The 24809-nt window shown below is 37.8% G+C and overlaps 1 protein-coding gene across 4 annotated transcripts; it reads right to left on the reverse strand.

Annotated features, from left to right (window-relative positions):
• Positions 1-495: 495 nt before the first annotated feature.
• ARPP19 (cAMP regulated phosphoprotein 19) lies at positions 496-23204 on the reverse strand. Of its 4 annotated transcripts, none has more exons than XM_077881145.1 (4): positions 23108-23204; positions 22859-22913; positions 11291-11413; positions 496-4567 (listed from the first exon to the last, which is right to left on the reverse strand). In XM_077881145.1, exons 2-4 carry the CDS (start codon positions 22901-22903, stop codon positions 4397-4399), a joined length of 339 nt encoding a protein of 112 aa, XP_077737271.1. In that variant the 5' UTR covers positions 22904-22913; positions 23108-23204; the 3' UTR covers positions 496-4396. The 4 variants fall into 4 exon arrangements, with proteins under 4 accessions (XP_077737271.1, XP_077737272.1, XP_077737270.1 ...); XM_077881146.1 differs by having other exon boundaries at positions 23113-23190; XM_077881144.1 differs by lacking the exon at positions 23108-23204 and having other exon boundaries at positions 22859-23021.
• Between the last annotated feature and the right edge of the window lie 1605 nt (positions 23205-24809).

The following is a 24809-nucleotide window of genomic DNA, read 5'->3' on the forward strand; positions in this document are numbered from 1 at the left end:
GTAACACCTTCTATCTAGTGTTAAATGTTATATAATTTTTCAGAATGTAAGCTCCTTGTCTCATCCATCTTTTTATTTCCAACAGTAGGATACTAGAAGTGCTTTGAAGAAGACCCCCAACATGAAGGCAAACAATGTTACCTTCATCACAAAGCCTTAACAAATGTAAGATCGTTAGGATGTCATTTTCATACTTTTTTTTAAAGATTTTATTTATGAGAGACAGAGAGAGGCAGACACAGGCAGATGGGAAAAGCAAGCTCCCTGCAGATAGCCCGATGTGGGACTTGATCCCAGGACCCCAGGATTATAACCTGAGCCAAAAGCAAATGTTCAACCACTGAGACACCCAGGCATCCCTATCATACGTAATTTAAAACAGACAGACTATAACAAAATTCTTTCCGCATATAGTAGTAGCTGAAATCTAAAGATACCAACTTCAGGAAATATTCCTGAAAAACAATGTAAATAAGACAAAAACTGCAAATTAAATGAATAGAAATTAAGTAGATCAATTTATTTTTTTGTATATTTCACAAGTATAATTTTGGAAGGGCTATTTGACAAATTTCAGCATTAACTGCCAACTCTATAGACATGTTCAACAAAAAAGGCATTTACTCTTGGCCCTTTTAATACAGGCAAAGTGTCCTATTGCATCACAAATGAGAGATGTGGTAACAGATCTGAGGGCTTATTAAAAGAAATCAGGTGTTTTTTCCAAACGTTATTTGGTTGATAACATAATACAAACATAACATGAATGGTTTCATGACCACCAGCAATTTGCAGAATAAAACCCATAAGTCTACCTACTTCAAAGGCCGAAACTAGTGAAACAGTATTAAAATTGGTTTTTAAATCCTTAAATTAACAATCGCAGAATGAGATTTCTTTGATCTCAATTTTGTAAGGTGTGGTGGGGGATTAGGGGGAGAAAGGATATGGGGGGGTGAGAAGACTGGCAGTGCATGCTGAGTTGCAGAGTTGGGACAGCGGCTCAAATTAGTCATCCAGATTAGGATAGTGTTTTAGAAAATTAAACATGTGTCCTAAATGTGGCATACTGAGAAAGACGTTCAAGGATGATAATTCATCAGCCCTAAATACCATTTAATGAAACCCATCTGGAGGCTTAAATGGGGCAGGGTGAAGTAAAATGAGGTGAAAAAGGAAAATGAAAAGTACAAGAAATGTGTTTAATGCTGGGGAGTGTGAAAAGGCCACCAGAGAAACTTCCTTTAGTTGACACTCAAGTGTGCTCTTCCTATAGGCTACCTGCCTCTGGATCACCAAACACCAAATTCACAGCACAATTTAAGCAGAGATTACATTTCAGCTTTGATAAAACTTCACAAGTATGGTTTTGTTACATCAAGTAAAAAGAGCAACTAATTCCAACTTTTGAAGTAAGAACAAGTAGAGAGGCCTCACTCGGCCTGCCGTGATGAATAGTTAAGACTTATTTTTAGGTCAGCAGCACATGAGTATTGAATAACTTGTAAATAGACTGCAAACATGCTGCTGCCAGTTCATCAAAACATTCCAACAATTCTTACTATCCCAACATGCCAAGAACGGTAATTGTTTTAGTGAGATGTAACCTCCAAAAATGAAATGTTTCTCAAAGTGTACCACCAAAGTAGGAGCTACTGGACACAAAACAGGTAATTTATTCCAGACATTAGCGAATTTTCATGAAATATGTTACCCTCAACTTCAGTACACTCCAATATTCATTTGTAATAAATAAGACAATTAAAATTAGCAATTTTTCAAACCACAACTCTGAAATTAGAGAAATGGAGAATTAAACTCATCTAGTCAACATCTTCATTCAAGCAATGGTGAAACAGTCTGCAAATAATGTCAATAAACTGAGAGTTGAGGCAGAACAAAAAAATAGAAAAATTAAAAACCTCTCTATCCCAAGCACCAATAATGGAGGCTAAGCAATTATACCTACAAATTTTTGTTGACAGGTCTTTCCTAAGGAAAATCCTGAGATTTTAAGCACTGTGACTTTACAGAAGGCAGGTTGGTTTAATGAGGAAATTTTTAATAAAAAGACAATCAACAGTATTTTATTTTGGGCACTTACTCAGTATTTCACAGATCCTCAACAAGTTTTGAGGTAGGTTAAATATCAGCATTGTAATTTACAAAATAAAACTTAAGAGGTTTTATCACTTGTTGTAAACTATAGCAGGAATCCTATCATGGTGAAGAATAACATGGTCTCTGTGATCTTTCAGATTAATCATCTCAGATGTGTAAATTTAATGTTGACAGCTTGCAAGTATTCACCAAAAATTTTTTTAAAAAGACAAGATATCACAGAAATTCTACTTTGGGGTATTGCCTACTCTTAAATGGATCCCACAACGATCATACATATTGTGGAATAATCTACTTGCTCCCATCATAAATATGTTTATATATAACTGATCTTTAAAATTACAAACTAGAACATTACTGATTTCATTGCTTTTCTGCCTTTTGGGGTGGGTGGAGCAGGAAGATAATCAGCAAGTCTTACTGAGAGCACTAGGCAGCCTTTAAGCGCAGGTGCTATGCTCAAGGCACCATTTACAATGATTTGGGTCATAGGAAAGCAAGTACACAGATGGAGCCAAGATCTAGAAAAGATGCCTGGATCCAAAAAGAGGCGAGGCCCTGTGCAAGTCAAAGACAAAGAAAAAAATACTATCATCTCAGACTACTGATCTTCATTGTCATGCTATAGCATATCACCTATGGGAAGAACTCTTAAAAGAGCAGTAAATATATCCCAATGAAGTCTGTTAATTAAAATTATTTACTAACTAGATAAACCACAAGTAAGATTAAATTGATTATTTTATTAAAGTGACATCTATAGAAGCAAAATATCTAATATTTTAATGTATGTTCCACCTACCACATAAATGACTCTAAGTGTCACAAGTAGAATTCACTTAGCTTACTTATCAGCTCATCCTGACATGGGTTCCTGGGCCAATCTTCTCAAGTATTTGTTTCAGTATAAAATTCACTTTACTTAAACAAGTGTCAAATATTAGTAATTATACAGGATTAAGAGTGGTTAATTAACAACTGAGAAATTAGAAGAAAAACATTATTCTGTTATAAAATATAGAGCAAATTTTAAGAGTGAGGATATACACTTATGCTTCTGAACAGACTAAACAGCACAGCCGAACACGATCTGAGTCAAAGAGGCAAGAAGAAAAGGAGGGAAGGGCCACAGGAGGCAGAGTATCGAAGCCTTTTATTCTAGTGTCCCCCAAATTGACTGTGGAAGTAAAAAGTTTCTACATTAAAAAAGTTTATATAAATTACATGAATTGCAATTTTCATAAAAGTCAAAATGAAATGTTCTGCATAGGACAAAAGATATGCCTAAGCAACATATCATATCTGCACAAGGCCACTGAATGTCACGGATATTAGTAACAAATGAAAAAGCTTAAGTCTATGACAGACTAAGCAAAAATTTCAGTTTCGTATTCTATAAGCCCAAGATTGTAAACTACTCTTACTATACAAAAGCTCTAATGACATACAGAGTTTTGTGTAGGAACTCTTGTGCTTCTGGTTGGCACATCATCTACTTTTTAGTATGTGAAATTAATACAGACATTTGTGAGAGGTTGTGCAAAACTATTGTATTTACAAAAATGGCACAAAAGTGAATTCAAAAGTTGATGCACATGCACACTTCATTCACATCTTCAACAAAAGATATTCTAACATTATAGAACTGAATAAGAATACTAGCTTCAATGGCAGCTGTTAAGCACTAGAGTCACATTAAGTTACACCAGAATGGGCAAATATTGCCCAAGTAAAATTCTATTGTTAAAGCTGAAACAGGTTTAAGGCCATTCAAGTTCAATCACAGAGATACAAATCTTTCAGAGCCCCATGTACTTTTGTTTAAAGAATGTGACCTTTCTTCCAACTTGTGGTCTTAAACTTCTGTTTTACAAAATCCAAAAGGAAAATACAGAAGAAATCAATACAATAGAGGTTATATTAAATAAGAGTAACATACAAAGCTATAATTAAGATGAATTAAAGAAAGCCAACACATTACAATTGAAAAACTTGTTACTTGTTGAACCAGTCCTACACTAGAAGTTAGGTAATATATACAATTATTTTCAAGTAGATTATGTTGCTCTAACATGTTCTTTTATCAGTGCACTGTTAAACTAATCAAAAAATCTACAAACATATATTCCCTTACAATAGCAGCACACACTACCGCTACCTGCAAAGCTGTCATTCGCAAATGACTTAGTGAATGAAAGGAAATAAAAAGCAGAGAAGTAACATAATAAGGAGAAATAACGGGAATTAGAAGATTCATGCAGTTCAGCTCTTTTAATCAGCCAGCCAGCTTGCTAGCAACAAGGGATGGTTTCCGCTGAGGAAGATCCTGTGGAGTGGGAATGTGGTCACCAGTGACCTCTGTCTTATCCGGAGCTGCAGTAGGAAGCTGCTTGTTCTTCATTTTTGCTTTAGCCATATTGTAATCTCCAGAATCAAAATATTTTTGCTACAAGAAAAAAGAAATTGAGACTGGAATTTAAAACTTTCATATGCAATCACACTGATTTAACATGTACATGTGACCCTATACTGTCAGTATAAAATAAGTTATTCTTAAAAAATTTAAACAAAACATTAATATAGATGAAATAGCAAAGCTTTCATTTACTAACAGAAAAACCAAACTGAAATTCTTGCTTATTCTGAAAATAAAAACAATCCACAACTTGCATCTAAGATGTGCCACGCACTTTCAATTACCTTAATTCAATAACCTTATGTTATTAAAACCATTATTTTATAGCTCCTGTCATCTAGAATGAACGTTTCTGCAAGGGCTTAAAATCATTTCTTTGAATTAGCACAGTTCACTAAAATCAAATTAAGGTTAAAATATAAATGCTAGAGTAACAGAAGAGATAAACTCATTAGAAATTATCACTTAAAATGCACATCCCTATCCTACACTTCTATTTTTCACCTAAAACACTGAATAAGTGCAACTATCACTTTTTAGGCGGAAGGATGAATAAGGTAATGATACCTTTTATCACTAAAATAGAAATTGCAAAGACAGCGAAAGTTTAGTCTTAACATAGCTAAACTACATGAGGTACCTGTTTCAGAGTAAAAACAAATTTGCCTCGTTTTTAATTCCCACCTATCCTGTTTATTAACCTACCTTTACTAAGTGCCTGTTATACATGAGGCACCATGTGAGTCCTGGAGAGATATACAAAGATGCACAACAGTCAGAATCCCAACCATCACACTGTTGTAAGCACACAAGGTGCTATGGGTGCCCAAAGGAAGGTAACCTAACATTTCTAGAGTAGGCAAGAGGAATAATCCAGAAATTAAGAGGAGTGTCTCATGGACAAAAGGTGAGGGGGGAAAAAAAATCTGAGACTTCAGGGGTATCTCATGTGGTAAATAAAGTAGCTGGGAATTCACAGCTTAGTTTAAGATTATTGAGTGGCCTGGGAAAAGGTCTCAATGGCTGCCTCTCCCAAGGGACTATTCTTTTTAATAAGCCAGATCAGGCCTAAAGCCAAAGAGTCTAAAGCTAGAAAACGGTTTTTTATGTGTTACTATATGTATGTAACACACTGAGTAGTAACAAGGAAACTTGGAGCATGTCCTTTTAAGGTTTACTGTAGCTTTTTTCTGCATGTTTTAAAATGCGTACAGTGAAAAATCTCAGGGGCGCCTGGGTGGCTCAGTTGGTTGGGTGTCTGCCTTTGCCTCAGGTCGTGATCCCAGACTCCTGGGATGGAGTCCCACATCCGGTTCCCTGTTCAGAGGGTAGCCTGCTATCCTTTCTGCCCCTTTCCTGCTCAATCTCTCAAATAATTAAATTTTGAAAAAGAAATCTCAGAACTCTGAGTGTCCTATTAGAGTTACTTCTGAAATGTAGTAGCTTCTAGAGGAAAACAAAGCAGACTGCCAAATTCTTTACTGAGTCAAAAGCATAAAATGAGAAATCTAACACACAGTGCACATTTTAAGCATATTTTTCTCAAAGTAATAAAGTCAGTTTCTTATACTTATTGTATAGTAAGCGAAAATTCATCATAAGGGATTCTCACTTACTTGTTAGGCTACTCTGCTTGGGGAAAAGGAATTAAATTTATTTAATGTGGCTAGTGACAAAACTAAAATCAGTGCTAACAATTGAAACTGCTCTAGAGAGAGGAGTGAACTGAATCAGCATTTCTCACCATAAGACAGACATAGGCTAACAAGGCAATATTAGTTGTCTTTAACAACTTAAAAATTTTGAATTTTAAGTGCAAATCTTTAAAAATTAGCAAAACATGTTCTGGATCATCTGGTGACAAACTTATAAAAGCCTCCTCCTACCCAAATTTAGGAGCCACACTTACATCAGTATTTATAATTGCACTGACACTAAGTGATCACCTAAAGTGACAAATTAACTTTTTAAGGCTATTTTACTTAAAACTGAATCCTTGGAGCATCTGGGTGGCTCAGATGGTTAAGTGTCTGTCTGACTCCTTATTTCAGCTCAGGTCATGATACCAGGGTCCTGAGATGGAGCCCTGAGTAGGGCTCTGTGCTCAGTGCAGAGTTTGCTTTTCCTTTCCCTCTGTTCCCCCTCCCCAACATGTTTTCTCTCTCATAAATACATTTAAAAAACTTAAAAAAACTGAATTCTCAGTTTTTCTGGGGCTTCACAAATATGAAAAAATATGGGCCAGACTGTTTCTCGATATCCCTCCCAGTTTTAACAGTCTATATGTCAAAATGTACAAGCCACATTATGAAAAGCTTAAAATAGATGTAATAACTTTAATGAGTACAGTAAAACAGAAAGGGACTATTAGATATAAATATCTAATCAACCTTCCCAAATGAAGAAACTATTTATAACTTAAAAACTAAAACCCAAGGGCACCTGGGTGGCTTAGTGGTTGAGCATCTGCCTTTGGCTCCTGTCGTGATCCCCAAGTCCTGGTGGGATCGAGTCCTGATCAGGCTCCCCACAGAAAGCCTGTCTCTCCTCTGCCTATGTCTCTGCCTCTCTCTGTGTGTGTCTCATGAACAAATAAATAAAACCTTAAAAAAAAAAAAAAAAAAACAGCCTCTAAAACCCAAGAACCCTGTGATCCAGACATCTAAAAAAAAACGAAACCCTTTTAAAATAGTAAGAAATAATATAGTTGAATATAACTTTATTTCCCTAATATAAAAGTGCTTATTCATTGACATTTTGGTATAATGCAATATCATTCAAGAGTTCCCTTCTCAAATTCTATGTAATTATTTTTTTTTTAACCATTTCTTTTTTTTTTAAGATTTTATTTATTCATGAGAATACACAGAGAGGAGAGAGAGGCAGAGACACAGGCACAGGGAGAAGCAGGCTTCATGCAGGGAGCCTGACGTGGGACTCGATCCAGGGTCTCCAGGATCACACCCTGGGCTGCAGGCGCTAAACCGCTGAGCCACCGGGGCTGCCCCTATGTAATTATTTCTTGATTCAAGTAGCATTTTCTCTTTCCCAACTATTTACTCCAAGATATGTATTTATAAATTCTGACTTGAAGATACTAAAAAGCCATAAATAGTTGAAGCTAGAGGAAAATTATAAAGACAACAGCCCAATTGATGGAAGAAAGCTTGTTCTTGTTGCTGTTTCTTTAAGATTTTATTTATTTATTCATGAAAGACAGAGAGAGGGGCAGAGACATAGGCAGAGAAGCAGGCTCCATGCAGGGAGCCCGATGTGGGACTCAATCCCGGGTCTCCAGGATCACACCCTAGCCAAAGGCAGACAGACACTCAAACACTGAGCCACCCAGGTGTCCCAGGAAGAAAGCTTGTTAACACAAATAAATTATGCTGGAGATTGGTAAAGGAAAAAAGTTTCCTAAACAGTTAATAATCAAATCCAAGTAACAATTTAATAGTCAGAGATGATTATATAATTTATTACATAAACCACACCTAACGGGACTATTTTAAAATTAGATTTGATGCAAATATATTCTACGAAGCTATATTTATAATATAATGAACATCTTTCTCATTCTGCTTTTCTACTTATTCCCTACATTACATTATCTTTATGCTTTTAAATAACCACAAAATATTCTATTTTGTTGACATCACAATTTAACTATTCCTCTGCTGCTGAATACTTTTATTCAAAGTAGCACTCTTGCTACTTCTAATTATAAAGCTGTAAATAGGAGCAGCCCTGGTGGCTCAGCGGTTTAGCGCTGCCTTCAGCCCAAGGGCCTGATCCTGGAGACCAGGGATCGAGTCCTATGTTGGGCTCCCTGCAGGAAGACTGCTTCTCCCTCTACCTCTCTCTGTGTCTCTCATGAATAAATAAATAAAAATCTTTTTAAAAAATAAATTAAAAAAATAAAATAAATAAAATAAAATAATATAAAATATAAAATAAATAAAATAAAATAAAATAAAATAAAATAAAATAAAATAAAATAAAATAAAATAAAATAAAATAAAAAAGAAGCTATAAATAGGGGCGCCTGGGTGGCTCAGCGGTTGAGCATCTGCCTTTGGCTCAGGGTGTGATCCCAGAGTCCCAGGGTCGAGTCCCACATCAGGATCCTTGTATGGAGCCTGCTTCTCCCTCTGCCTGTGTCTCTGCTTCTCTCTCTATCTCATGAATAAATAAAATCTTTAAAAATAAATAAAGCTATAAATATCTTCAAACTTGAAGACGTTTTCCTTATACTGAATCCCTCAAGGGATTATTCAAAGAATATGAACACCTTTATAAATCTTGATCCATATCCCTTCCCACAAGGAGTAATAATTTTAAATGCTCCACTCAACAAAGAGAATATTAACTATATTCAACTTCAACCTCACCAGTATTACTGTAAGTATTTTTCTAATTTTGTTGTATTGTACTATGGTATATGATCTAATGTACATTTCACAGATTTCCATCATGGATAAACATTTTTCTGCACCTGATATTTTTCCTGCTAAAATTCTTTATCTAGGAGCACCTTAATGTTTTTCTTGAGTATCTGAAAAATCCTTTTATGTACTATAGATATTAACTATCATTTTTGTAATAATTTTCCCACTGAATTACTTCTCATGAACACAAGTTTTACTTTTTTTTAAAGATTTTATTTATTTATGAGAGAGAACACGTAGGGCAGGGAGAAGAGGTAGAGGGAGGGCAGCCCTGGTGGCGCAGCGGTTTAGCGCCGCCTGCAGCCCACGGAATGATCTGGAGACCCTGGATCGAGTCCCACATCAGGCTCCCTGCATGGAGCCTGCTTCTCCTTCTGCCTGTGTCTCTGCCTCTCTCTCTCTCTGCATCTCTATGAATAAATAAATGAAATCTTTAAAAAAAAAAAAAAAAAAAGAGGTAGAGGGAGAAGCAAGCTTCCCACTGAGCAGGGAGCCTGACACAGGTCTCAATCTCAGGACCCTGAGATAATGACCTGAGCCCAAGGCAGACGCTTGCTTAACTGACTGAGCCACTAAGGTGCCCCCAGAAACTTTACCTTTTTATATATTTGGTATAATTCCTACCTGCCTTTGAATTCCTAACTTTGAAATAATATTTCAAAGCTGTGAACATTATTCTTTCATATAAAACAAACAAAAAAAAAAACCTGTACTTTTTACCACTTTTAAAATTAAGTTTTTATGTATTTATTTTGAATTGCTAGAATTTTTATTAGGCGAGCTTTTTTTTTTTTTTTTTTAAAGTAACCTCTACCCTCAACATGGGGCTCGAACTCATGACCTGGAGATCAAGAGTCACATGCTGTACAGAATGAGCCAGCCAGGTGCCACATTTACCATACTCTCCCGGTATTAAAACAAAGAACGTATGATTTCACTTACATATGGAATCTAAAAACATTAAACGTGTAAAAACAGCAGAATGTGGTTGCCACAAGCTGAGGGGTGGGGGAAATAGGGAGATACTGGTCAGAAGGCACACACTTTCAATGATAAAACGACTAAGTTCCAGGGACCTAATATACAGTAAGTTAACAATACTGCATTGTATACTTGACAGTTGCTAGGAGTAGAGCTTTAATGTTCTCACGTAACAACAAAATGGTAATTATGTAAGGTAAGGGATGTGTTAACTAACCTTACTAGTAAACATTTCACAACATGTATGTTGTGAAATCATCACACTGTACACCTTAAACTTACACAATATATATGTCAACAGTATCTCAATAAAGCTGGAAAACAATATCCTTTTGCAATTTGAGAAAATAATCATGTATAGCTATGGCCAATACCTATACATATAAACATACACATACACATGGATAGGTGTTGGTTAACCAAACAGCAGATACCAGTATGTTCAAGTGTTCAAGGTATTTACTTAAGGAAAAACATGATTTGGCACCTGATTCAATTAATAATTCTCTTCATCTTTCCCTGTTCCCTGTGTGGTAAATAAAGTTACTTAAAAAAAAAAAAAAAAAGAAAAGAAAAGATGGAATCCTTTGATTTTTCACAAAGAGGTCAAAAAAGAAAACCTAAGGATCTTGTTCAAGTAGCATTATCTCAATTCAGATCTCATTACTGAGCATTAAATGGTTTCTACCTCACAAAGAATTGGTAAGATTTTGAAAAAATGTTTTCAGTAATTTGACCTACTAAAATTACCATGTATAAACTGTATTAGAGTAACTGTAAAATGTATTATGTAAAGGAGATAATAAGCTCTGCTTACATAAGTGATTTCATCCAAATAAAAAATATTTTTAGTCTGGCATGGAAATCATCTTTAAAACAGGTAAAAGTTAAAAAAAATATATGAGTAGAAAGATAAATGCCAGCTTCTGGATAGTCCTAACTTTTGGAAAGAAGGGGAAAGAAGGATATTTACACACATGTGGTAGGTTTCAACTATATCTACAACATTTTCTTTCTTACAAAGATAAAACTGAAGTAAATATGGCAAAATATTAACATATTAAATCTGAGGGGTAGGTACATGGGTTCTGCTATATTATTATCTGCACTTTCCACATGTTTAAAATAGTTTATAGTTAAATAAGTGATGAGTTGTTCATTCTTATACGTATTTATACAATAAAAGGTATAAAATATAGGAAAATTATGTATCTATATATCTGGTAAGATACAGAGTTATGTACACAGACACCCATTTTGTAATCACAATCAGCACACTGAATTCATAGGGTTTAAGCATCTGAAGATCATATAGAGAACTTACCCCTTTCTGCAATCGTTTCCTTAAGAAATCTGAACCTCCAGGCTTTTGTCCCAGATGAGGATACCTTGCTTTTAATTTTGCTTCTTCAGCTTTCTCTGGACTAGTCACTTTATCTTCCATTTCCTGAAATAATTTAAAATAACTTGTCTATTACAATTTACTTATTTAAAACAATTCACCTTTTAATATCTAGATCTGGACTTCAGTTGTCGAATGCCAAATACTGCAGCATCTGACTGAGAAATCAAGCACAGAAGCTTTTAAAACATCTCTGTCTTGTTTTTCAAATGATCCATGTGATAGCTCTATTATAGCTGTGATGCATGTGTACACCCCACACACTGGATAAAAATATCAAGATAACTCAGCTCTGAAGTCTTGCTTGCCATTACTTTCCAGTCATGTATAATACATTTATAGTTAGTCACCTTCCATGGAACTCATCAGTTCTTTGCCTGCATTCAGAGAACCATCTTAATACTCTTAAAACACAAAAAGATCTGTTAATCCAGATTCATGTATGATTGGAAGCACTGAGATTCTTTAATAGGAATTAACAACTTATTTACCAGAAGATTTTCCCTAACTCAATATAGAAGACCTTTTTAAAAAAAAATTTTTATTTCTCTTAAGTCATCTCTACACCTAACATTGGGCTCAAGCTCACAATCCCAAGATCAAGAGTTGTATGCTCCACCAACTGAGTCAGCCAGCCACCCAGCCTTGGTATTTTTAAAGAGAAGTATCTTTGTCAATCTTCCTATCAGTGTATATTATTCCCTAGTTTCCCCCTGTATTTAATGACAGACTGCTCATACCAAAGGTACCATTCTTCAATGTATCAAAAATGTGTTTTCTAACCAAATGACTATCAATATTTTAGGACTATTCTCTTTTTTTCTTTAGAAGATTTTATTTATTTGAGAGAGAGAGCACCAGCAGGGAGAGGGACAAGCAGACTCCCTGCTGAGCCTGACATGGGGCTCTATCAGGGGACCCTGAGACCATTACCTGAGCTGAAGTCAGATGCTTAACTGAGGCATCCAGGTGCCCTTTTTTTTTTTGTTTTGTTTTGTTTTTTTGTAAGTAAGCTCTACAACCAACATGGGGCTTGAACTCATAACCCCAAGTTCAAGAGTTGCATGCTTTCCAACTAGGCCAACCAAGTGCCCCAAAGCCTATTCACTCAATTTTTTTGAAAAGCACATTTAATACAAATTTTATGTGATACAGGAGGCTTCATAAACATGAAGACCAAAGATATGTTTAAACCTCATTTTTATACTAGGTTTAATCAAAAGTAGAGAGAAAATGAAAAAAATATGACAGGACAAAAAGGAACATGAGCTGAGAGTGGTAAATGGAGGAAAGGAGCAAGGCTTATTTGTTCAGTCTTCTTTGTGTCCCTCTATCTTTGAAGGTAGGGGAGTTCCTTTCCTCCAGCTATACAGAAGGCACCTCTCATTTGCGGATCTTATTATCTGCTTCAGGGGAAAGCCAAAAGTCCTTTCTGCACATGCTATTTCTCAGATGCCTTCAGCTTATAATATCAAAATCCCAAAGTGCCGTACTTTGGGTAGCATTCTTCCATTTGAAAGTTTCCCAAGAAATTTCATGGTTCAGAAACTGAGGTCAATTATCCCATAACCCAGTGAATCAGTCTCAGTCCTGGGAATAGATCAGTCCTTTCAAATAGTTGTGTCTCATTTCAGGACATGGTGGTTGTACCTACATTAGGTTTTTATACGGTATGATTGCTCATACTACTGGCATTTAAGAAGGGACATTTTTCTTGCACTGACTTTTGTCAGTTTTCCCAAGATCCCAGCTGCAGACTCTAGTGATTGGAGTGTCCTAGTGTCCTTCATGGTCAACAGAAACTACTTGTCAAGTTGAAAAAGGTCCTGTCCCCTCCCATTATTCTTTCTCCTCTTCTCAAGCTCTTCATTCCCCTTCCAAGTGGATCCAATCCCCATCCACAAGGTAGAGCCACAGGACAGAAAGGCTGAGTCCACTAAAACCCACCTCCCCCCTTTTTTAAAGATTTTATTTATTCATGAGACACACACAGAGAGAGAGAGAGAGGCAGACACATAGGCAGAGGAGAAGCAGGCTCCCTGTGGGGAGCCTGATGTGGGACTCGATACCAAGACTCTGGGATCAGGATCTGAGCCAAAGGCAGACAGACACTCAACCACTGAGCCACCCAGGTGCCCCAAACATACTTAACTTTTTTTTTTTTTTAAAGATTTTATTTATTCATGAGAAACACAGAGAGAGAGGCAGAGACACAGGCAAAGGGAGAAACTGGGTCCTCATGGGGAGCCTGATATGGGACTCGATCCCTGGATCCCAGGATCAACGACCTGAGCCAAAGGCAGACGCTCAACCATTGAGCCACCCAGGAATCCCAAACCTACTCACTTTTAACAGCAGTCTTGATATAGTCTACTTTTTCCCCCCAAGAACCATACTTTATAGGGGAGCAATGTTTATCACTTTGTGGTAAGTACTGAAGAAGAATCAATCAATCAAGAAAAACAAAGCTGGGATCCCTGGGTGGCGCAGCGGTTTAGTGCCTGCCTTTGGCCCAGGGCGCGATCCTGGAGACCCGGGATCGAATCCCACGTCGGGCTCCTGGTGCATGGAGCCTGCTTCTCCCTCTGCCTATGTCTCTGCCTCTCTCTCTCTCTCTCTCTCTCTCTCTGTGACTACCATAAATAAATAAAAAATATTAAAAAAAAAAAAAAAAAAAAAGAAAAACAAAGCTGCCCTGATAGGCAATGCTGGGCAAAGACAAAATGCACTTTCCAGCTAATGAACTCATTTCTGTATGTCAGCCAGGCAAAATCACATACCTTTGCATATCTCAATTCTTCCAGGTTGGGTGCGGGTGACTGGATGACGGGCACTGAGGGGGGCACTTGATGGGATGAGCACTGGGTGTTATTCTAGATGTTGGCATATTGAACACCAATAAAAAATAAATTTATATAAAAAAATTCTTCCAGGTTATTTATGAATGTCAAAAATGAATGAATATCCATAAATGCCAAGCCTTCTGTTCCTATACAGCAAGCAAATCATTTATGCCCAAAATAACTTACGATTTTTCCATCCATTTTCCTCAAAATTGTATTAATGCATGCTTTATAATTAGCTTTGTTGACCTTATACATTGTCAGTATTTCCCTCATCTTGACCAGCTTCCTCATGTGTTACAACATCTCATTTTTAGTCTTGGAATATCTTGAGATTAATGCTGCTGCAGCTGCTGTCAAATATACTTTTTCTATGGGGCCTCCTTTATATTGTGTGCTCCCCCTTCTGCTTCAAGTGCTCTACCTTCCTCCTTTTATGCTACAGTCTCATGTATCTATTTAGATTTTCAGTCTCTTTAAGTGGTCATATCACTCTCTTGATATACACAAAATTCAACTCTGTGTGCTCTGCCAGAGACAGAGCCTCTAAATAGTATCAGTGACTCTGCCAGTCATTCCATTCAAGAAGAGTATGACCCCAAAGAGAGCTCAAATGTGAGGTGTGTGATGCAAACCTGCCATTCCCATAATGATCTCAATCCTGGGGTTCTTTCAGAGTTGAAGTGTATCAGTGTTCCGTTTATTATTCTAGTGTTTAAGAACTCAGCCCCTAGAAATCTACTACACCTCAGCTGTCAATTAACTGAAGAATCAGTCCAGGTATCTGTTCAACCACTAGATTAAAAAAAGTGACATGTCCTATTGAGAACTGATAGGGCTATCTCCACTACGATTGGGACTTCACTGGGGTTCTTCAAGGGTATTTTAGTTATATACAATTTGTTTGATAACTTTAGAATCTAACCCCTATGTAAGGTAGGACTATACTGTATTCATCACCCAAGCTAAAGAAATAATATAAATTTAAGATTACCAATTTAGTGCAGGAAGGTGGGCTAGAGTTTCTCCTTGGTGGTTCAGCTTTCACTGTAGGCATCTGCCACAGGTCCAGCTGTATTCACAGTGGTGCTTCTCAGAGGGAATTGGGAAAAGGAACTTATTCTTGGGTCCCCTGATACAGTTGTTTTATAAATCGGTTAATCTTAAATTTGGATGTTAGTTGAAAAGAACTATAACTTGATTATAGCCTTTGAGTCCTCACACATTCAAACTAAAGGGTATTAACAGTCCTACGTTTCCAATAAAACCATCCAGCTTTCTTGGGCCTGGTAAATAAAGGCTCTTCACTTCCTTTGAGTTGAATTATCAGTTCCCTATATCTAAGAGAAATTCCTTAAAATTTCTAGTATGTGGTAGCAACTTGCCCTAATTTCCTGTGTTTCTGCAGGTTTCCCTAATTTTCAATAAAAGAGGGGAAGAAAGTTGTACACAACATACCACTGTATCTGGCATTCCTGTATTTTCTAAATAAAGAATACATTCTTGTATATGTTTATACATAATACTAAGCATGTTCAATTAAATCAAAATAGTTTATTTTAAATACCGTTTTGGGCAACAGCATCAACAGAAGAAAGTATCATTTAGGTTTGGAATGGATTTATGATATGTGTCCTAGAAAAACAATTTAATCCTTGAACTTTCTTTCCAAATACATAGATAAAAGGACAAGTGTCTGCTAGCTGCAACTCTGTAGCTGGATTCAGAATTTCAGCTGCATTTAACACCAAAAGGGGGAAAAATATGACCAAATCAACATTTCTCAAACACAGTACATCCCATCCAGACATCTAGGATACTTTTCATGGACCATACAGAAACCTTCTTAGCTTGTTGCAAATGTACAGTTATATATTTTCAACTTATCAGTAAGTTGAAATGCTTGGGACTTTCAACCTAGAGTTAAATATAATTAACATGTCAGGTGGCAGACTGTGTCCACTGGCATTCAGCCCATACTCACCCTTCTTTAAAACACTCCCCTAAATCCCTATAGTTAGACGTCAAAAACTGTATTTCCCTGACTGAATTCCTACTAGGTTCTGCTAAGGACTATACACCAGCTTAAAAGGCATAGGAGAAAGAATCGACTCTGTTCCTGGTGATGGCCACCAACAACGTGAGGACAAGCAGTAGCCCAAGAGCTTTCACCTCCAGAAACATTTTCCCCCTTTATTCCTCCACCCTTCTAATAATTTGTACCCTAATTCCCTAAACACATCCCTTTCTGTTTCAAATACCAAAAGTGGTTCCTACTCTCCAGATAAAACACTAGTTGATAAAGTCAGGTAAAATAAGCAATTTATCCCTATAGTCATGTTAAAAAAATGCAAAGGACACACAGAATTTGGTGTGATTCCATGTTTCTGTACATCCTTCAAAGTAATTCCTAAACATTTATTTCAGCTAGAATGAAAATAAATCTTGAAAAAGGCTTGAGATACAGGAATAGCAAAGAAATTGGCATACATTAATGTATACTGACAAGTCACTTTGTAATTTCTCCCCAACTTTGCTGAGATATAATTGATGCATTAGCTTTTCAAATTTTAAAGTCTTAATATTGGAGGTTAAATACACAACAAAAGGGGAGCCTAGCTGGCTCAGTCAGTATAGCATGGGACTCTTGATCTCAGGATTGTAGGTTCAAGCCCCATGCTGGGTATACAGATTTACTTAAAAATAGAATCTTGGGCAGCCGGGTGGCTCAGCGGTTTAGCACCACCTTCAGCCCAGGGCCTGATCCTGGAGACCTGGGATTGAGCCCCACATCCGGCTCCCTGCATGGAGTCTGCTTCTCCCTCTGCCTGTGTCTCTGCCTCTCTCTCTCTCTGTCTCTTGTGAATAAATAAATTAAAAAATCTTAAAAAAAATAGAATCTTAAAAAAAAAAGCCTCAAAATATATAAAGCAAAAGTTGACAGAATTACAGTAACAAGTGACAAGTCTATCAGCATAGGATATTTCAACACACCTTTCAGCAATTGATGGGTGAAAAAGAAAGTCACGATACCAGATTGTATTTCTGCACCCAATAGTTAGGAAATACATGCTCTTAAAAAAAAAAAAAAAAAAAAAAAAAAGGAAATACATGCTCTTCCCAAGCACAAATGGAAAAGTCTTAACCATTTTCATCCAGACCACCACCTATGACTATAGTTAATAAGATTAAAAGTCAGTAATAAAAATTTTATATATCCCTACTATTTAGAAATTAAAATACATTATTAAAATGCTTATTAACTCATTAAAACTGCAATGTGTACAAACTTAAAAAATACATTACTGAAATAATTCAAGGTTAAAAGAAATAACAAGAATAAAAAAACACATGGAACTCACTGATAATAAAAAATTCTATACTTACCAAACTTGTGGGATATGACAAATGTCCCTTAGGGGCTTATATTAAAGAAGAAAATGAAAACTCAATGAGTTATGTATCCAACCTTAATAAACAAAGAACAGAACCCAAACAGAATAGGAGAGAAAAAAAGATACAAAAGAGAGGGTCAGCAAAATAGGGGAATGATAAGCTTAGCCAAGAAGTATTTTTAAAGATTCAAATCTGATTTCAAAATTTTATCCTCTAAGATGTTTTTGTATCATACAGTAATTTTACTACTTTGTAGAATAGATACTAGAATGTGAGTGGATTCACTCAGCTCAGCAGTTTCTATGCTGCTAATCCCTTTGGTGGGGAGAAGTATAGAAGGATCAATAGAATTCTGGAGTATTTACTATAGGCTACAAACTGGGAACAGAGAAACCCAGGATTATCATAACAAAGATATACACTTATCATTTACAAAAAAAAATACTTAAGAACACTACTTCAAATGAGGGTTACCCTTTTGGCAAGCACATAAACTTTATCTTCAATGTATACTCTATACCTAGTACACAGCCTAATATTTATTGTGAATACGGTTTTGTGAATTAATCTATTGAAATACATTAGATATCCTTTTTGTAAGTAGGTAGGGCATAAAGTATAAAAACATACAGAAAAAAAGACCAATCAGGGATTATGTAGTCTATCATGGATTGCTAATAAATCTGAATGACTGGTACTACTCTTCAGCCTTCAGCAGAAAAGTTACATAGCAATATCAACAATACAAATCTGATCACTCTAACCAAATTCTCATCTATCTGCTCAGCAATTATGCTCACTGATGCACTGACTGATGAATACACAGGAAAAGATTAACGAAGGCCAACAAATCCTAGAGGATATTGCCAGGGAAGTATCAGTATTGTTATCAACCTCTATGGGAAAACACTGTAGTCCAATTAAATCCTTACTACTTGCCCGGTAGCTGGCACTTAACAGGTGTTCAATAAAAGCCTAATGAACAAACACACTGTTTTTAATAAAGTTAAGAAACTTCCTAAACACCTTACAGTTTTACCATTAGGTTATCTTTTAAGTATTTCATGTTATAGTAGCACAGGTTCAAGAATAAAAGACTAAGAGAGGCAAGCTTAAACACTGTTGTATAGAAGCATACTTGCTAAGATAGCAAAGAGAAACATTTTAAAACTTTTCTGAGGTTTACCTCTAGATTGCTAAGAATTAATGGTTGCACAAACCAGACCACTAGGTTCTGGTTTAAAAATAAAAATTAGGGACACCCGGGTGGCTCAGCGGTTGAGTGGCTGCCTTTGGCCCAGGGCGTGGTCCAGGAGTCTCAGCATCGAGTCCCGCATCGGACTCCTAGTCCGACTCCCTGCATGGAGCCTGCATCTCTGTCTCTCGTGAATTAATATAATAAATATAATATAATATAATATAATATAATATAATATAATATAATATAATATAAATAAAAATTTAAAACACCCTTGAGACTTTTAGTTACCAAAGGCAGTGGTGTAACAGCCCCAACAAATGTCAATATTAACCGCAATTCCTTAAAAACTGGGAAAATAGAAAAGCAATTTGTATCCACTCTTCAATGGCGATATATGAAAGTAATTAACATAATAGTTTTCTTCCTTCTCCACTACTCACAAAAGTACCAAGTGTTATGTTTTAAACTGACAAAAATATTTCAAGTGAGAGCCCTACTTGAGTTAGCTTCTTCCAAGACATCTTACTAACTTAACTTGATGAAATTTGTACTAAAATCTAGAAAACCTGCTATTATGATTTCTTTTAAACTTAAAAACCAGGTATATATGAAAAAATATATACAATCCTCTACTTTCTTTTTTTTTTAATCTTTTTTTAATTTTTTTTTTAATTTTTATTTATTTACGATAGTCACAGAGAGAGAGAGGCAGAGACATAGGCAGAGGGAGAAGCAGGCTCCATGCACCGAGAGCCCGATGTGGGATTCGATCCCGGGTCTCCAGGATCGCGCCCTGGGCCAAAGGCAGGCGCTAAACCGCTGTGCCACCCAGGGATCCCTAATCCTCTACTTTCATTCAGATTTCCAAAGTGGGTCTAAACAAAGGTTTTCGTATTACTATAGTCTATCCCTCCTCCTACTTTTTTTTTTTTTAAGACTTTATTTATTCATGAGGAACACAGAGACAGAGGCAGAGACACAGGCAGAGGGAGAAGCAGGCTCCTTGCAGGGAGCACGACGTGGGACTCAATCCAGGGACTCCAGGATCATGCCCTGGGCCAAAGGCAGGAGCTAAACCACTGAGCCACCCAGGTGTCCAAATCCCTCCCCTTTTTAAACTGCAGTACAACCACTGCCATCTATATTGAAATAGTACTTTGCCAATGGTTTCATATGAAAAATTCTGAGAAAATTTCATTCAACCAATATTTTCTGAATAAAATGAATGGAATGAATCGAGTAAGTTAGATGCTATGTGAGAAAAGATAAAGGAGGGTCCCTGAAATTAAGATGCTCACAATGAAAATAGATTTATGTATTTTAAGTCTCCACATGCCTCTTCTCACCCCAGAACTAGAGCGCACACCTGTCTGACTGAGCTTAGTGTTATTCAAAGTGGAATCACAGGTAACAGATCCAAGAAGTCTCTGCTTAATTTTTAATGTTTTGTTTTCACTTCAGTGATAATCTACAAGAAAAAATATAAGCATACACTAGCACATCTGAAATGCCATCTCATATTTAAGTGCCACATGAGTTCCATGTGAGCTTTCATTTATGACCGAGACTGAGCAGTACTACTCTAATTATCCAAGATAATGAGAAAAGAACAGAGCTCAATTTAAAATGTAATGATGCATTTTTGACCTTAGAGTTAAATGATCACATAGATTACACTTTAAAAAGAACTGAGTCATCATATCACTAGGGGACCATTAACCTGCCATATTGAAGAGTTCCCGCACTTTAACAATTGATACCACATTCTCAATACATTGGAAATTTATTTTCAGCAAAATACCATGACACAATAATTTACACTAATTTTGTTTGTATTTGTTTTTAATTTTTTAAGAAAATGTTTAAAGTAATCTCTACATCCAGTGTGGGGCTCAAACTCACCACTCTGAGATCAAAAGTTGCACGCTCCACCAACTGAGCCTTCCAGGTGCCCGTTTTAATTTTAAAGCAGTATTAAAGAAACAGATGCTTATACTTATTTTCAAGTTCATACATATTTAGTTAATATCCCAATTAAAAAAACAGTGGTCTATACAGTTTTCTTCTCTTAATAAGGGGCACTCAGAGAAACAGTGACTTAGCTCTACTCCATGCAGGCTGATCTCTGTTAATTTTTCAGAGGCAATTGGCTAATGTACTATAAAACTATAAAGGTATTTTAGCTGAATACTTTGGCTTTAATTGAAAGGTCAACTGGGTACAGAGAGAATAATCCAATTTTTTAGGTCATCTAACTATTCTTCCAAATGGAAGAAACAGGTGATTTGGCCCATAGGAACACAGAAGTGACTCTGCACATTCTCATGTTTAGGGATGGTATCCATGCTACAGGCACTTAACATCTACAGCCAATCCCTAATGCAAGAAGGGACACTATATTACCCCTACACTTTGGTATTAATGACAGCAGCCCTAAAACCACAGGACTTGAATTAAAATTTTAATGTAGATATTCATGAAAAGAAAACATTCAAGACATGTTTCATACTGTTAAGGGTCAGAACATTAGGCTGTTCCAGGTAAAAGCATTTACATTTTAGAAATCAACACTTTACACTTTGGCAACACACTAACAAATCTCACAAAAGAAAATTACATAGCATACTCTTCTATATCATAAGTCAAAACTGAGGTTGATTTTAGTGTTTAGGACAGAACAGTATAGAGACAATTTGTTGTTTTTTTCCCGGAGTTCTTAAATCCCAAGCAATTATGAACACCACAATAAATATTTTTTAGTTAATAATTGACATTTCATGTTACTGTAATCTTTACACTACTTTTGTGTTTTTTTTGTCCTAAAAGTTCATTTTTGTTAAACATAAAAAATACCCAACACAGCCTTCATCGGAATATTCCCTAATAATATCCTAACTTGGCCTCTTATTTATACTATTGCTTTTTCTTTTTTTAAAATAATAACAATGTAACAGATCCATCCAACTGAAGAAAACTTAACTTGTAAGAATATATGGAATGGGCTTAGAACACACTAATTAAATTTCCAACCTGATTAGGAGCATGGGTAGAACATTAAGCAGAAGCCCTTACAAAGTCCAAGCATTAGGCCAAATCCTATTTATGATAATGCCTTCTGATTTTTTTTTTTCAAGAAAAAGTGCTGGTAATTTTCCATCAACAATTTAAGAAACAAGGTATCCTGGGCCTTTGTAGGGCAGCCACAATTACCTAGGAGGGTAGGGCAACAGGAATAATGGTGGAACAGGCAAGAACTAGCGTAGATTAAAAAAAGAAAACCTCAATACTCATAATTTGAAGTATACGGATTTGTGGCGTACCCTCCTACCTCTGAAGGATATTACAGATTCCTGTCTCTACGAAAATCCAGGTCAACTGAGTTGGTAAAATTTTTTAAATGCCAAGCCTTCCATTTCCAGACAAGTACCATATGCGGATCCCAGTGGCTTTACATTTCTGAGCACAGAAGTCACCTAGCTCGTTGAAGCCCCACAACAACCGCATGAAGTATCGCTATTCTTACTTTTACAGATGAGGAGACTAAAAACTAAGGAGTTTAGCGACTGGTGAAGGTCACGGGGCCAACAAGGGTTGGAACCGAACTGCCAACCCAGGTCTGAACTCCCCGCCCAAACGCGCGACGACCGCCTCAGGAGTTAAAGGCATGCGGGCAACACCAGGAGTGGCAGAGTTAGTTCTTCACGGGAGAAATACAACTTCCTGCGCAAAGTGAAACTCACGGGGAAACTCAGGTTCCACGCATAAAACCCGCTCGCATGTGCAGTCGAGGGCAAGGAACCACGCGCCCGGCCGAGGGGCGGCGCCGACGTGGACAAGGCTCCCACTCCCACCACGCTGGCGCTGAGCAGCCGGGCCTGCGGGCGGCGGACGCGCGAGAGCCCGGGCCGTGAGGGCCGGACCCGCCCTCCGCACCAGGCGCCGCCGCCCGACTCCCGGCGGGCGCGCCCCTCCGCACGCGGCCGCAGCAGGCCGCCCCGCAGGCCCGGCCCCCGGCGCGCTCGCTTCTGGGCCTTCCGCGACCACACTCACCTTCTGCTCCTCCGCGGAGGCTGCCTCGGGGACTTCCGCGGACATACTGCTCCTTCTGCAACGACACGCCGGGGAAGATGCGATTACCGGGTGGCCGAGGCCCACCCGCCCCTGCTCTCCCAGCGCCCGCTCGGGCCGCCTCCGCCCGCGAAAATGGCCGTGCCTTATGACGACACGGAGCCCCGCAGCGCTCGGCGACCGCGACCCGCGGCGGCCCGGCCGCCCCTGCCGCGCCGCGCCCCTGCCTACCTTACCCCGCGGCTCCGGCCCTGCGACGCCGAACCACTTCCTTTCTTCCTTCAAAGGTCGCGGCTCGCGCGTTACCTCACGTCCGCCGGCCAGATGCTTCCTGGGAATTGTAGTTTACAAGCGGAGCCGCCTCTCCTCCCTCCGCCCCGCCCCTTTCCCGCCTGTTCCAGGGACTTCATAATTTCTGCTTTCCCGGACTCGCCCAGTCCGATTCTCGTACTTGTTCTCGCGCTGTAACCGGGCATATTGTCTTTTGCGCGCTCCAAAGCCCTGTGCTGCTCCGTTCCACAATCTCTCCCGGCTCCGCTTTGCCTTCTTAACCATATGCATCTCTCACATCCCCCTCCCTCCCCCCATTCTACATCATTTCAGGCTTTTCTTGAGCCCCTACACTAGGTCAGGTCCACTTCTTTAAATGCTATCACATCTCTGCAGAGTTCTCCAGCAACATACACTGTATCATGAGACATTAATTGCTATTACTATTAATAGAGTAATAACAATTCACTGGCCCTTTTCCCGCCCAGATAAGCTACCTTAGGACAGAGACCTCGTCCACTTTTGCTTGTATTTCACTCCCAGAGGCCAGCATGTCCTAGATGTTCAATAAAAATCCCACGAAGAAATTTATGTTCCATTCATTGGTCTACACCCCAGGTCCACTTCCACAACTTTGCTGAAACCCCTGGCAACAAACTCATCCAATGGCCTTCTTAATTACCAAATCTGTTGTCTTTACCTCTAATCCTCATTCTAATAGGCATCTGAGTAGCTACTGGCAGTACTATAAAGGTCATTTCAATGAAGTGTCTCTCAGAAACTTGGAAATAAGATTGACCTCTAAGAGTTAAACTAGTAAAAAGCAATTCTGTGGGAGTTTGGAAACCATCAAAACATTCAATCAGAGTTTCCTAGGAAGAATCTCAGACAGGAAGACTTGCGTTGGGATTGCAACTTGAAAAACCAAGTGTTATACTGCACTCCTTCAGGAGCAAAGAAGGAAGACGCTTGTCAGGCAACCATGTACTTAGAATTCAAGAATTCAAGAAGGCAACTCTTCGACCAAGATATCCTTTAGGAGTGCTTTAAGCTGGGTCAGCTGAGAAATTCATGAGCTTAGCTATTCTCATTCCATAATCACAAAGTAACTTACTGAAATTTTGCCTTTCCTTCATACAGAACTATAGGGAGAAAGGAGAATGTGCTAGTTAGGCTAACAACCATCTAACAGTTGTATTTTTGTTTTAAACACTTTATTTGTTTGTTTGTTTATTTTTAAAGATTTTATTTATTTATTTTAGAGACAGAGAGAGAGAACACAAGCAAGGGGAATAGCAGAGGGAGAGGGAGAATCAAGCTCCTCTCTGAGCAGCGACCTCATTGCGGGGCTGGATCCCGGGAGTCTGGGATCATGACCTGAGCCGAAGGTAGACACTTAAGCAACTGAACCACCCAGGTGCCCCAAACAGTTGTATTTTTATTAATAAATTGGCATTCTGGTATATATCCTAAATGAATATATTTGTGACCTCGAGTTAAAATCTGAGACCACATATATAAAAAATCAGTATATGTGATCTTGGATAAAAAGATTCTGTTCCTGAAAGATAGGACACTCACATGAGGGCAAGTTTGAATTTCTGGGAGGCAGACTTTGGCCAATGGGAAACTTACAAATGTCAGTGCCCCATTGTGGGGGCCT

This window comes from Canis aureus, chromosome 32 (genome assembly GCF_053574225.1).
Source record: "Canis aureus isolate CA01 chromosome 32, VMU_Caureus_v.1.0, whole genome shotgun sequence".
Taxonomy (NCBI): domain Eukaryota; kingdom Metazoa; phylum Chordata; class Mammalia; order Carnivora; family Canidae; genus Canis; species Canis aureus.